Source organism: Leptopilina boulardi, unplaced genomic scaffold (genome assembly GCF_019393585.1).
Source record: "Leptopilina boulardi isolate dan_hultmark-lab unplaced genomic scaffold, ZJU_Lbou_2.1 LbouV2_211, whole genome shotgun sequence".
NCBI lineage: Eukaryota > Metazoa > Arthropoda > Insecta > Hymenoptera > Figitidae > Leptopilina > Leptopilina boulardi.
In genome coordinates, this window is record NW_026137765.1 from 846372 (window position 1) to 860778 (window position 14407).

The following is a 14407-nucleotide window of genomic DNA, read 5'->3' on the forward strand; positions in this document are numbered from 1 at the left end:
TTCTTGGCGATTTTTTTTTTAATTCCCTTTTTCCGATCAGACGACAACTTGCGATGGGAAATCTGTCATTGTGCGACTCGTGAGTAAGCATTCATGCTAAGCAGGTCTGTATCACTTCCTCAATAAAATAGAACATTTAAAGGACAGTTAACAGTGGATATTTTTTTTAAATCCGCAAAGATCGAAGTCTCGACGATAATAATAATTCGTATCATTAACAAAACAAAAATAAATTACATAACTTTCATTGTCATTTTAAAACTTTAATTTTTTTAAAATTAACTTTTGCAAAAAAGGAGAAGAATAAAAGAGATAAAACTACTGGCCGAGTATCACCGAGACGACAACCGCGGTTTAAAACGCACAGATTGATCAAACGCACGACAGGAAAAATGCAATTCAGAATTAATTTAACTTTATATTCAATATAAGCAGTTCAGAGATTTAAATTTGTTCATAACGAAAGAATCCATTTATCGTCAAGATAAAAAAATGTATTATCATTTTATTTTGTATTTTAATTTTAACAAATTAATCTCACAGGAAAAGTAATTATACTTTTTTTTCTAGTATTAATAAAATATTTCGTAATAAATTAATAAAAAAAGCAAAGCTTGATGAGACATTTTTCCTAGAGAGCGATAAATGGTGCTCTCTTTCGTCAGAGGCAAACGAACGAAAGGAAGGCAAAAAAGAAAGTGTGAGAGAGAAAGAGTGAGAAAAAAGAAGCTTCGAATGGGTCGTGCTGCATTCTCCTTTCGTGCAAAGGTTCTTTGATATTTGAGAAAGGACAAGAAAGTAAAAAAAAAAAAGAATTGAAGAACTAAAGGGAAATGGCAAAGGGAAAAATGGAAAACGGTGTGGAGAGAAAGACAGAGAGAAAAAAAAGAAAGAAGTCGATCGGTTGATCGGGGATAATAAAAATAGACAGGTACTCGTTCTAGCTGCTCGCATTTCTTCTTGGCGTGCTTATCGCGGTCGCGTTTTCCTTGCATTCTTTTCCTGACATGCATCGGATTCCTGTGTCCATTCGATAGGACGAGCAGGTTTTTTTTTACTACAAAAAAAAAAACAACTCTAGCCTTTGGAACGTTAGTAAATTTTTTTTCATTTTTTTTTTTTAGTAGGGTTCAGACGTGTTTAAGACAATAGGTATTAGCATTGGTAAAACATATGTGAAAAACAGAAAGGTTCAAGAAAACATTAACATTTCGTGCAGACATATAAAAAACAAGAAGGTTAATATAGAATGTGACATAATTCATTATCATAAACTGATTGCGATATGACACTATTTCTTAATATTTTTAAATAATGACCAGAAGAGAAAGAAAAAATTTAAATAATCTTTAATTACATCTGGCCATAAATTATTTATTTTAAAAACGAAAAAAAAGAACAAAAACGAATATTTAGTAAGATGTAAAATCTTTCAAACAGTTAAATTATAAATTTAAAAAATTAGAAATATAATAATACGAAAAGCTACATTTACAATAATCGTGACAGAATTCGTGAAACAGTCTCAGAATTGCAATCGGTTTACAAAATGATTGAAATGTCACGCAATTTTTTTTTTTTTTTTTAGAGGAAAGCAATTAACGGACAGGTGAAAGAAAAAAAGTGGCTCAGGCATCTTCCGGGAAGGCGACGATTAACAGCGATTATAATAAATTCGTGAAAAAGAAAAAAAAGAGACGTTTAAGTGCGATTAAATCGTCGCGTTTCGGGACGATTCCCTTAAAAATCGGAAAGATTATTATCGAGCACAAAGCACAAGGAAAAGAATCTTGAGGGTTGTGTTGCATACGTGATAGTGGCCTTAAAGGAAAAGTTTTAAGGAAAAAGTGAAAGAGAGAAAAAAAATAGACAGAAAATAAAGGGAGTTTTTTTTTCTCATTTAGAGAAAAATAATAGCCATTTCAATTCTGTTACTATCTCAATTCTCTCGGAAGATTCCACGTGATATCGCCAATCTCAAATCTCAATAAAGACCTCTAATTGTAAGAGGCACTTGTAACTTCATCTCGAGTCTCTGACTCATTGCTCAAGCACAGTTACTGTAAGATAAGTGTAAAATTTTATTAAATCCATTAGACAAATTTATTTGCATTTCTAGTTTGTAAGTTCAAGTGTTTCAAGTGATATTAATATTGTTTTATCGTTCACGATAATGTAGAATTACTTTTTGAGTTAAATTTTCTTCTATATTAAATTAGAGAATTATTATGAAATAAAAATTTCATTATTTAACGTGAAAATTAAATTACTAATTTTATCGATAAAAGTGAAAATCAACTCTTAAGAACTATTTTATCGTCTGATAAAGAAATAAGTTTGGCAAATATCACGTGGATCAAAAAAAGAAAAGATTCAAGACTGGATTTACAGAATGGACACGGTGCTCACGTGTTTGCATTTGGAGAAATGTGTTTCTGATAGTGAGACTTGGGGGTGAAGGGGGGGGGGGGGGTTGTTTGGTTTTAAATGGGACTTTTGGGGGAGGGTGGATCACGAAAAACAAAAGACTTACGGCGTCTGCCACGAGGTGTGCGGGCGGGAGGGCTGCCTGCAAGTGTCCACTCTTCAGCAGGGGGTCGGCGAGGCCTGCCACGCTGGCGTGTAAGGGTTGAAGGGGATGATGGGGATTAAGATGGGTCGGTAGGAGAGGAAGCCCGTGAGAAGCAGCGAAGGGCGAGGAGGGGTGAGCCGCGAAGGGCGAAACTGTCAAATTATGGCTGTTCAGCGAGGGTGGGGGAGCGTGCCCGATAGCGGGGCCAATGGGCATTTGCATTACTGTACTTACGTCCGAGTGGGCGGGCACCGCGTAATTACCCTGGATGGTGAATGCTTGCCCACCAGCCAGGATCACTGGCCCACCAACTTGGGGTTTAGGGCGATAAGGGATCGTGGCACCTTTGGGAGGGGACTGAAACAAAAATCAAAAATTTAGAAATTAGACAAATCATCACCAAATTATATTACATGCACAATATTAATTACAATATATTTATCTGACGTTTTGATGAAAAAAATCAAAAATTATTGAATATCTGCTTTTGTATTTAGGAAATTTCAATCAAATTGTAAAATCACATTTTTTTTTGGTAAAAATTGCAGATAGATATTTTTTCACCTAAACGACAGATTAGGAGTAGATGCTATGTCGGAGAATTTCTTCAATTTTACTAAATTTAAATAAGTTATATGAAAATTTAGTTCAAATAAAATTTATAATTCGATTAAAATAGAACCTTTTTAAATTAAATTCACTAGAAATTAAATTAAATTTAGTAAATGCATGTAAATTTACAAAAAGAAAAACCTTTTAATGTATTAAAATCAAAATTTCATTAGCAAGGTATATATTTGACTTTTACAAATTAATTACATTTTTCATTTATGTAATATATCAAACCTAATAATGAAAATTATTACTCTTTCAAAAATTGGAAAGATTGAATAAAATTAATTAAATTTTAATTAATTTTATTATTTAACCAGATTTAACACTAGAAGAAATTCTCAGAGGGATCAAAGATATTTAATTATTTAAATTAGAGGGGGGAAATCTAAGATTTGAATTTTTCGTTTGAGTTTTAGGAAATATAATATGCGTAAATGTGTCTGTATGATGTATTGAATGAAAAAAATGTTTAATTAATCATGCAAATTGTCAAGGATCTTACATTAATCATATTTTATTTCATTGATCAAAAGTTGTGTTCACACTGAATTTTGCTTTTGTTTTCATTTGAAATTGCATATATCAATGTAAGATCTGTGTAACTTTGAAAACAACCTATCAGCGTCTTTGAGATAATAGATTGAAGCAGCAAGTTTTAAGGTAAACAAGAGAGCGTTGTGAATATTAATAAGCGATTTACTATGGAAATTGATTCTAAATTTGTTTTTCCAAGAGGTTCATCAAAGATTTTCTTTTTTCCATTTTTGAAATAATATTAAAAGTCTAATATTAAAATAGAGATGATGTATAAAATAACCAGAATTATAATATTAATTGTTAATATTTATAATTAATTTACATTTTATCATTATTTTAATTAATAATAATAAAGTTTAGAACGCTGAAGTTTGTTTCAACTTGATAATAGAACTAATGAACGTATCTAAAATTATGTAAGATAAGATTCCAATATTGTATATGTAATAAAATTAAAATTCATTACATAAATAATCAATTGTTTCAATTTTTTTTTAAATATAATTTTCTTGTTTGTATAATCAAAGAGACAATAGATAAAATTTTAATGAATTCATACATAATTTTAGAGAGAAATTATTGTGTTTTGTAAAGGGTGGTTTAGTAAAATGCAGTGACAATATTATTTTCTATAAAAATATAGAAAATAATAAAATTCAGTTTTTGATCTCGCAATTAATGCGACGCAACGACCGTGATTGGACGCTAGACTCTACACAATTCTGATACCATCTCTACAGAATATTAATGAACCAATAATCAATTTTCTCTGGAAATCTTTCTCTCTTAAAATTTTTTTTTCCCTCTTTTTTTTGATCGTAAAAAATATTTTGTTCACCCAAATACTTTTTCGGTCATAAAAAAGAATTAATCTCTTTTAATTTTTTTTTCTACTCTTTAAAAAATACTACTTTCTAAATCTTCTGTACTATTAAAAATTTAATCTCTTCAAATATTTTTTTTTTATTACAAAAATTATGAATTTTTTTTATTATTGTTCATTAAAAAAGTCATTTTTATTTGTTAATTCTAGGAAAATATGCAGTTTTTTTAAAACGATCATTAATATTTGAGGGGGAAAAAATGATATAACTGTTGATTGAGTATGAATGTAAATTTAACAATGAAATCATGAAAAAATAAAACAGTTCATTCCAAAATCATTCCCTGGGAAGATGATTAAAAGATCTCAGTGTATGATGTACCTTCTTAAAACTTTAGAATTCTCTGTAAGAGGTTCATGTGTAGAGTCGAGCTTCACGCTTGTAAGGATAAAGGGTTTTGCAAGGCTGCAGTAATGGTTGTACGAGGGATATAAAGCCGTTCTGTTCTCTACCGAGTCATTCAAAAGGGGACTTTGGATGTAAAATAAAGACAAAATGAGAAAAAGAAAAAAAAATATGTATAGGCAACACACGGTTTACAAAGGAGAACAAGTTCGTTCAAGCGTCTGTTCTAAGACTACGGGGGATCACTCCAGTGTTTTTCGTTTTTCTTTTTTTCTTTACTCAAAAAACAGTATTTCCTAAATGTTGAATAATCAAGAAAAACTTTTACAAAAAACGTGAATAATAATTGACATTTTAATTTTAAATTAAATAACCTTGGAAAATTTTTAATGAAAAAATCAAAACGAAAAAATTTCATTTAATCTAAGAACTATGATTTTATTTAATCTGGAAATGAATCTGTAAATCAAAGGAAAAGTAGATTTTATATTATAATTTAAAAATGAATCTCATGATCAGAAGAAATATTGACGGTAATAATTAATATTCGTTAATTTAATTCAAATAGTCAATTTTGGGGAATAATTTGAAAATTAATCATTCAACAAAATTAAAGAAATACTGTTTGAAAATTTCAAAAATTTCGAAATTTTTAAAACGATCTGAATCATCCATCACTGAAGATTTCGTTTTTCATCGGAAGTGAATCTTCAGTGTTGGATGGGTCGTCGATTGACAAAAAGAAAAAGAAAAAAATTAGTATATATATATATATAAATATATGTTTCTTTTTGTAATTCTACGGGGTTCGAGAACAATCGTTGTTTTACGGACTCGTACGTATCATTCGTCGTTAAACGGATCACCATTACTGTGCCGTCCTGGGCTTCGATGCGGTTGTTGATTCGCGTCGCAACGTTACGACGTACCTCTAGCATGACGCAGCATATGTGATATATGCACTGCGTGATCGCCTCGCTGGTGCCAGATATGGTGACAGCGCGTTCTGTCGAATTGGGCAGCATCTCCGATGCAACCTGAATTGACGCACCGGTCACTTCACGGATTTCCTTGATTTTTGAACCGCCTTTTCCAATGAGCGAGCCGCATTGTGATGCGGGCACGATAAGTCGCAGGGTGATCGGTGGTCTCGGTACACCACCACCGCCACCGGCTCCTCCGCCTTGCATATCGTGAAATTGCGAGCACCATTCCTCAAACTTCTTGCATATCAATGTGAACGCCTTGAAAATTGAGTTTGTGGGCCCCGTTACCGTCACTATTCTCTCGGGACACGTTCCATCCGAGATCAAAATCTTTGCACCAGACTGTAAAAATCCAAAATTCACATTATATTCTAAATTTTTAAGGCCAAATTACATTTTTTAAAAAGAAAAAAAAAAAAATTCTCAAATATTGTTGATAATTTTTTAATTAAAATTACAATGAATTATATAGTATTTAAAAATTATTATCTAAAAATTAAAATTAAATTAATTTTAATAAAAGACGAACTTACAAGAAATTTCTAAATAACGGATTAACGAGTTTACCGTCTAAAGAATTACTTCTTTCGTTTGCATTATTTAAATGAAGTATAGAAGAAGAATAAGAACTAAAGTTACAGAAAATAAAGTTAAAAAGTTTCTCTACAATACCCAAGTCTAATGAAAATCCTGATCATTAAGATGTGTATAAGACCATTATTCGAGCCTTGAGAAAATAATCAACTGTATTCAATTCAGAAAGAGTAAACTCCTCCTTTGCAATTAGGTTTTTTTTTTATATAAATAGACCTATATATGTCTGGTATAGAATGAAAGAAGATAATTACCTCTTCGCGGAACCTCTTGACAATTTCTCCTTTTTTACCAATGATACTTCCGACTTCCTGAAACAAAGAATATTCTATTTAATAATAAAGCCTTCGTCAATAATAATAATAATAATAATAATAATAATAATAATAACAAAAATAATAATAGAAAAAAAGAAACTGTAAGGTCTTTGAATAAATGAAATATTGACAAGAATAAAAGTTTCTTGTGATTTAATTAATATCATTATTGCAAGTATTCGTAATTTTTTTTTACAATCATTTAAAATTTTTCTTTTTCGCTCAATATTTGCTAATTAAATTTTAAAATACTAATTAAATAATTATTAAATAATTCAGAGAATAGATAAGAAAATAAATTTTGAAAATTTTTCAATTATTTTCGTATATAAGAAGATGAAAGGATATATTAGGGAGAAAATTTATTCACTAAGATGAGAGAAATGCTGATAGACTATACGAAGAGAAACATCGCACGACACGTAAAACTATAATTAGGTCCCTCTCTTTTTCTCTAGTCACTTTTGTCCAGAGCCAGAACTCGAGAGTCTTCTCTCTGACACGGTCTGACCTCCCGATAATGTCAGAGCTACAAACTCAGTGGTGCATTAGGTATGCGCCACTTCTAAACATAGATTGTGTCCACATTCTGGTCAAATCGAAATGGCAACTAGGATATTTGATCGCAAATTATTTTTCCTTTTTTCACCAACGATTTGCAATTTTTTTTTTAGCTTATCTTCTTTTCACACTTTTCTTTTTCAAAAATATGTATAGCAATTTAATAAATTTCTCCCTCAATAATAATTTACAGTAAAATACAAATATATTTTTTTAATTACAGATTACAATAATTTCGCTCAATTAGAGAAAAGGAAAATGGAATTGATATTTGACATTCAAGATAACTGCGCATGGATCTAATTAAATTTTTCCAATGATATTTATTATTTAACGATGAATCAGATATGTCGATATGTATAATTTAAAAAGAGAAAGAGAGAGAGAGCGACGCTTCTATACTGCGACAATATTAATTCAAAAGTTGGGTTGAATTGGGAAGGTCACGTGTGAATCTAGTTGCCAAATAAAAAGCTTAATTTGATTCGAGAGTATTTTGCGATTTCAAACCCGCGCAAGGGACAAAGATAGATTTGAATGAGGTCAAAGTGGGGTTTTACATTGTTTGCTGACGCGATATATACACGTTTTTCAAACTACACACAAACTCTTAGTCAATGTACCAATATCGATTCTCACAACAAAATTTTCCAATAAAAGAATATTACACATTCTTTTATGGGGAAAAAAATTTTCCAAAAGTTGTATAAGATTTAAATTTCAACAAGATAAATTTTGTTTAAAACTAATTAAACATATAAAATAGCGAAGATTTATTTGAAAATATTTGCAAATCTTAATTAAATTTTCTGACGATTTCTGAGTAATATATATATATGTACCGAGATATTATATTTTTAGTTACTAAGTTTACGCAGAATTTCTGGAGACGCAAACTTCCAGTAGGTATTTTAACAGGAATGTTCGTGAACGTGTTTTGAGTTTTAGAAACTCATCACTCTAAGAAAAATGAGCTTGTCACAAAAAAAAAAAAACATGTACGACAAGATCATTCATTAATGGATTATGTATTTCCTCGTCTAGATCGTTGAAACGTGCCAAAGATATTATAGAGAACAATAGTGCATCATCATTCAAAGCTTTGTCGACATACGAATTCTCTCTCTCTCTCTCTTTTCCTTCTATTGCTAAACTTAAAACTATATATTTCGAATAATTCTAATTAGTTCAAATACAATTAAATTTAAACGAACCTAAAAATTTTACTTTTTTCTAATTCAAAAACATTCTGTATCGATAGAAATTATTTTGAAAATCAAATTAGAAAAAATCCATAAGTATTATTTTACATATATTTTTTTTTACAGATAAATATCGGCGCACGCAATATCTAGCCAGTGAGAACAAATTTAGTCGAGACAAGAAGACGCCTAAGTAACGAAGGAAAGTGGCTCGAGTCCAAACTACTTTACCTAGAGAAATTTACGAGAGATTGCGAGATGTTATTTTTGCAGAGATTCCAGTCTCGTTACGGAACGATTACTTTTCGCTGTGTTATCAAAAAACCACGCTTATTCAAGTAACACAACATAAAAACAAGTTGGGAATTAATCGACAAGTAGGTAAAATTATATATATATATATAAATATATATGTGAGAGTTGACACAAACACAGTAAGTGGGTAGCGAATTTTCATGCAACAATTTTGCGGGAAACTTGACCAGCTTTGGATTATAAGGCACACAAGGAACGTGGTTTTATGAGTGGGGGATCACCGGTTGGCATCTGGCCATTATTTTAACCGCGGACCATACCACACTGGTGGAATTCTGAAGAATTATTGTGAATATAGTCGCGTGACTAATGAAGAACAAACAAAGTAAGAAAATCAAAAAATTTGATTTATATTATTTTTTTTTATATTATTAGAAGAAGGATATAAATTTTATAAAACGAAAGAATGGAATTTCAAATGACTTCTAAATTATTTTACTACACCAAGGAGAATCAAGAACAACGAAAACTAGTTTTCAATTTCAATTATATGTACAAGTACATTAAACTGCTTTAAAAGAGTTGCACTTTGAATTCTCGTGGGAGTGAACCTCACTTTAGACATTTTCACTATAAAGTTCTCTTTTCATCTTTGTCACTGAGTACAATCTACTTTCCCAAAGGATATTATTATTATTTTTTTTTTTTTTAACAATAAGAAAGAGTTGAATAATTCCATTGAATTATAAATTGTAAGACAATTGTATTATTCTAATTATTATATATTTCAGATACCAATTATTCAGAAAAAAAATATGTAATGTTAAAAACAAATTCCTCTGTCAAAAAAAAAAAAAAGAAAAAAAAGAAAAATGGTTGGTTAATCCGTACTCGACAATCGAAATGATGACAATATGTCGTTGAGAGAGCCTAGCAGAAAATTCCAAGGTTTATTTGTAATTGAAACGATAACAAAATTGTGATTCGCATCGAACCGATTGGCCAATGTCCCTGGCCAGGGTCCAGTCTGTTCTCATATAGTAATGGTAGTTTCCCCTGAGACATAATAGTGCCACTAGCCAAAAACTCGGCCAGACGTATTAATCCCCTTTCCTCTTTTCTCAAAATCCAAGGGTATATTGCTCCTCTACTTTTGCTCTTCTCTCAACGCTCTCATTGTCGCGCGACATTTCTCTATATCTAAACCGACCTCTAATAAATACCATTTAAAAAAAAAAAAAAGAAAACGCAAAATCAAAATAATTTCCCAAATATTTTATTTTTGCATTCTATTTAATCAATATTGTAAATTAATTTTCAATTGAATTAATTATTGCAGGTGCGCATGATTAGAAAATGCCTTTGAACCACAATTGCATTGTTCGAGAATCATGTAATCAAAATTGTATTTGTCTTTTGAAGTGATCACAATCAGAATATGAGATTTAGAGTGAATTTAATTTTTCACTATATATAATAGTTATTGAAACATAAATACACAAAAATTATAAAAAAAATGTTTTCAAGGGGAATAAAAAATGTTTTTTTTTAATAACATTTTATATTTGACAGAAGAGTTTTTGTCATATAATTTTTCTCTCTGTAAACTAACAGTTTATGGATGAAAAACAGTGCGCAATTTATATTCAAACAGAAAAAAAAATGGAGTGGTTTCTCTACTTGTGAATATCTTATGATAAAAGCTCTTTTTTAAAATCACAAACTGCTTCAGTTATAATATTTTCAAGTGAACCAAGAAAAGCGGATGCATTTTCCTTTGTCATATTGCTATCTGTATATATATAACAATAAGAATATGGCCAATTATAATGAATACAATTTTAAACTGTACTCGTTCTATATTGCGAAAAAAAAATTCTATATAATTTTTTTTTTCAATTTTCTTTCATTAATTTTCGTATACTTTCTATTAATATTAATCCCATTATATATATACGAATAAGAAAAGGAATTAAAATTTCTTGAAAAAGAAAATTTTATTTATGACTAAGCTGAAATACACAATGTTTATATAAACGATTATTAAAGAAATAATTTTTTAAAATGAAAAATTCTATAATTTTTTTGCCTAAAAAATATTTCTTGTAGTTTTCATTAATCAAAAAATTATAAAAAAAATATTTTTTTAAGCAAAAAATTATAGAATTTTTCATTTTAAAAAATTATTTCTTTAAAAATTGTTTATATAAACGTTGCGTACTTCAGCTTCGTTATTTATGAATATAAATGATTTTTTTCTTTTTTAGAAACTCATCATCAAAAAGCAATTTATATTTCTAATGGATAAACTTGATGATGTAACTTATCTTAGACACGCCCTTAAAAAAAAATTAAAACTCCCTTAAAGCGTTGAGAGTGTCAAGTATAATTCTACTAGGAAATAAATTTCCAACAAGAAGTCTCGTTACATCATAAAGTTGCCGAGTTCACAAGACGTGTGTAACCCTTACTTAATTCAAGAAAGGGCGGTTTCAAAGTAGAAACTCATCATCACCTTGCTCCTCTTTCCATTTGACCATAAATAATTCCATGTGCAAAAAAAAAAAGTATATATATATGAGAAAGAGAGAAAATAGAAGAAACGGAACCAAAGGAGTAAGTAGAGATCTGCGAAGCCCCATCGTTGACGTTAGAGCGTAAAAACATGGGTATAATGAGATTTGACATGGAAGCACTTCGCACGATAGATAACTTTTGCGGGAGGGAGGGGGGGGGGGTAAAAAGAGACAGTGGAGATGTTCGAAAAAAGGGGTGAAAAAGAAATGAAGGAAGTGGGAAACCCTCTAACCGTCTCTGACAGTCGCATAAGGGTGCGAGACGAAGAATAAAAAGGGTGTTAAAATGAGGTAGAAAAAAAGAGAGGGACCTTTGTAGACGCAAGAGTATCATTGAGATGTGCACAAACGTGCAATAATCTCTGTGTCATACTTTAGCACGGATACTTATGTACAAGTACATATATATATATACATATACACTTGGTGCATATATAGAGAGACGTGTCGGATGTCACGTGTTACCTTCAACATTTTGTTCCTGACATTGATTTAGCTTCAAATTTCCGTCCACGACGAGGAAATGAATCTTTAATTACAATCCAAGATTTCCATTATCCCATCTACGACATGAATTTCGATATTAGGTTTTAGTCAAAATCTTTCAAATCTTCGATTTTTTTTTCAGAAACAGAAATTTATAAAAAAATTTTCATTCAAAAAAATATTTTTTTTAAAAAGAAAATGAATTTATGTACCAAAAGTCCGAAATATTAATTTTACATTAAACCGCACAATTTCATAACGAACAATTTTTTATTTAACCGAATTTATTTTTTTTTTTTATTCAGCAGAATTTTCAATAAATTGTTTAGTATTTATTTAATAGAAATTCAAAGCTCGTTATTTTAAATATAAAAAAATTATGTTTGAATAAAAAATCGATGCGAATATAAATCATATAACAGATTTGTTTTTGATTTATAAAATTGAAACCAATCAAGACAAACATTTTAATTTTCGTACTAAATAAAGTTGTAAAATGAAAAATTTAACAACATTGGAATGTAAACTTTTTCAATTTCAAAAACAATAAAAACTGTGATGCGAGCTTTGATTTACATATATAAAATCGCAAAAAAATGGAACTTCTTATCTTTAGACATTTATACTATTTCCTCTTCTTTTTTTTCTCTCATTTTATGATTCAATCGTTTTTACGTAAAAACTATATATATATATATATATATATATATATATATACTGATTGTGAATCGTATTTGACGAACTAAGATAGTAAAATTCGCCAGAATACGTTCAATTTAGTTTTATGACTTTTATATACAGTCATTTCATCTCATTGTTTCGTCAAAAACAAATAATACGAAAAATAATATATAAAAAATAGCAAAAGTAATTCAAAAAAAAAAAAAAAAAATAGTACAAAAAAATTGAAATAAATATTTTAAATTATGTGGTGAATGTTGAAAAAATCTCTTTTTCTGGTTTAGTCGCGAATAATCCGTTCTAATCTTAATTAAATTCACGATATTTTTCCGAGGCAGTAAGATATATAAAATTGCATTTAATTCTTTCGCAAGGAACGTTGATACCCGGAAGCTATTTGCGGTCAGCTTTTTCTCCTCTCACATATATATATATATATATATATACACACGCATGGAAACATCGCGTATCCATGACCCGAGTCAATAATAAATCCGTTGGTACGGATGCGTGCCAAGAGGAACGTACTTCTGAATCATCAGGTTTATTTCGTACTTTTCGGTGCCGTCAATTCAAGACGGCCCTTTATATATACGTGTATATATATGTATATACAAAAGGTAAGTATCGACAAGAAAGTAAACAAATCTGACATTTGAAAATCCCTACAAAGAAAACGTATTTTCATCACAAAAGAGGATTCAATTTCGTATTTTTAGGGAAACGATAAAGTGACGTGTTATTTTATAAAAAAAAAAAAATCGTTTTTTTCTCTTAACGGTCAGCAATTTTTTCGACTTTTGATTATATACAATTTTCTATTGTTTTTATCTTTTTTTTACAGCAAAAAATTAATCACTATTTCTCTTTTAGAACTTTAATAGAAATTCTGTTGAATAAAAATTCTACCTTATGGAAATTTAATAAAAATTCGATTTGAGATAAATACTTTATAAATTTAAATAATTGTTTTAATAAACTATTATTAAATTTAGAATATCTTTTTTTTTTGGGAAAGTTTCCGAGAACGTGACTAAATTATCGCGTGCTATTGAAAAAAAAAAAATGTTTTCAAATCATTTAGCCTAATATATAAAGATTGCAGTCACATTTGAAACAGGTCTCTCTCTCTCTCTTTCTCTCTCCTTCTCTCTGTTCCCATTTAATGATCTGCAACAGGCTGTGTGCGTCAATTAGCAACCTCGTGGAAAATGAATGTGTGACACTATTACACTTATTCACATGGAAAGGCGTGTGTATAACGCTTCACTTCCATCGAAAAGAGGCAAAGACGAGGTCTTACCGAGGGTGACCCGTAATAAATTTCCCTTTGTATATGTATATTTCTATTTTATATATACCTACACACATAAACACTTTGTTATTGTTAAGGAAGATAAAAAATGAAGAGGGAAAAAAGTAATAATGAAAATTAAATAAGCTTACCTTGCCCTGCATAATCAGGCGAATGGTTAACGTGACCGATGGGTCATCGTTCAACACCGGCTTGTTGTTATCCATGCCGTCCATGGTTGTTTTTATGTCGAGGTCGCGGATACGTTTACAGTGGGATATGAGATTTTAGTGGATTCTGTGGAAGGAGAGGATTCGGACAAGGACAAGGAGGATAAGGGAGAGAGGTTAGGCGTGTGATTTTGACCGGAAGGATTTTTTTTTTCTTGGGAGGTACTCCTTAAGCGCTTCCAGGTAGGTTTCAGTCTTTGCACTGCAAAAAAAAAAAAATGAATTTCAATTTTTAAATATTCATTTTCAGTAAGATTAGAATTATAATTTTC

At 30.0% G+C, this 14407-nt stretch overlaps 1 protein-coding gene across 5 annotated transcripts in view; it reads right to left on the minus strand.

The window, feature by feature from the left end:
* Positions 1 to 14407, minus strand: part of LOC127278816 (poly(rC)-binding protein 3) — a 123259-nt gene that overhangs the window by 32001 nt on the left and 76851 nt on the right. For 3 of the 5 annotated variants that reach the window (XM_051300724.1, XM_051300722.1, XM_051300721.1), the window contains 4 exons: positions 14058 to 14337; positions 6788 to 6844; positions 5883 to 6281; positions 2534 to 2929 (listed from right to left, as the gene is read on the minus strand). In XM_051300724.1, the coding sequence (XP_051156681.1) occupies positions 2534 to 2929; positions 5883 to 6281; positions 6788 to 6844; positions 14058 to 14141 (936 nt within the window). In that variant the 5' untranslated portion in view covers positions 14142 to 14337. The remainder of the gene's footprint in view (positions 1 to 2533; positions 2930 to 5882; positions 6282 to 6787; positions 6845 to 14057; positions 14338 to 14407) is intronic. The other 2 variants (XM_051300726.1, XM_051300725.1) reach the window with 1 other exon arrangement.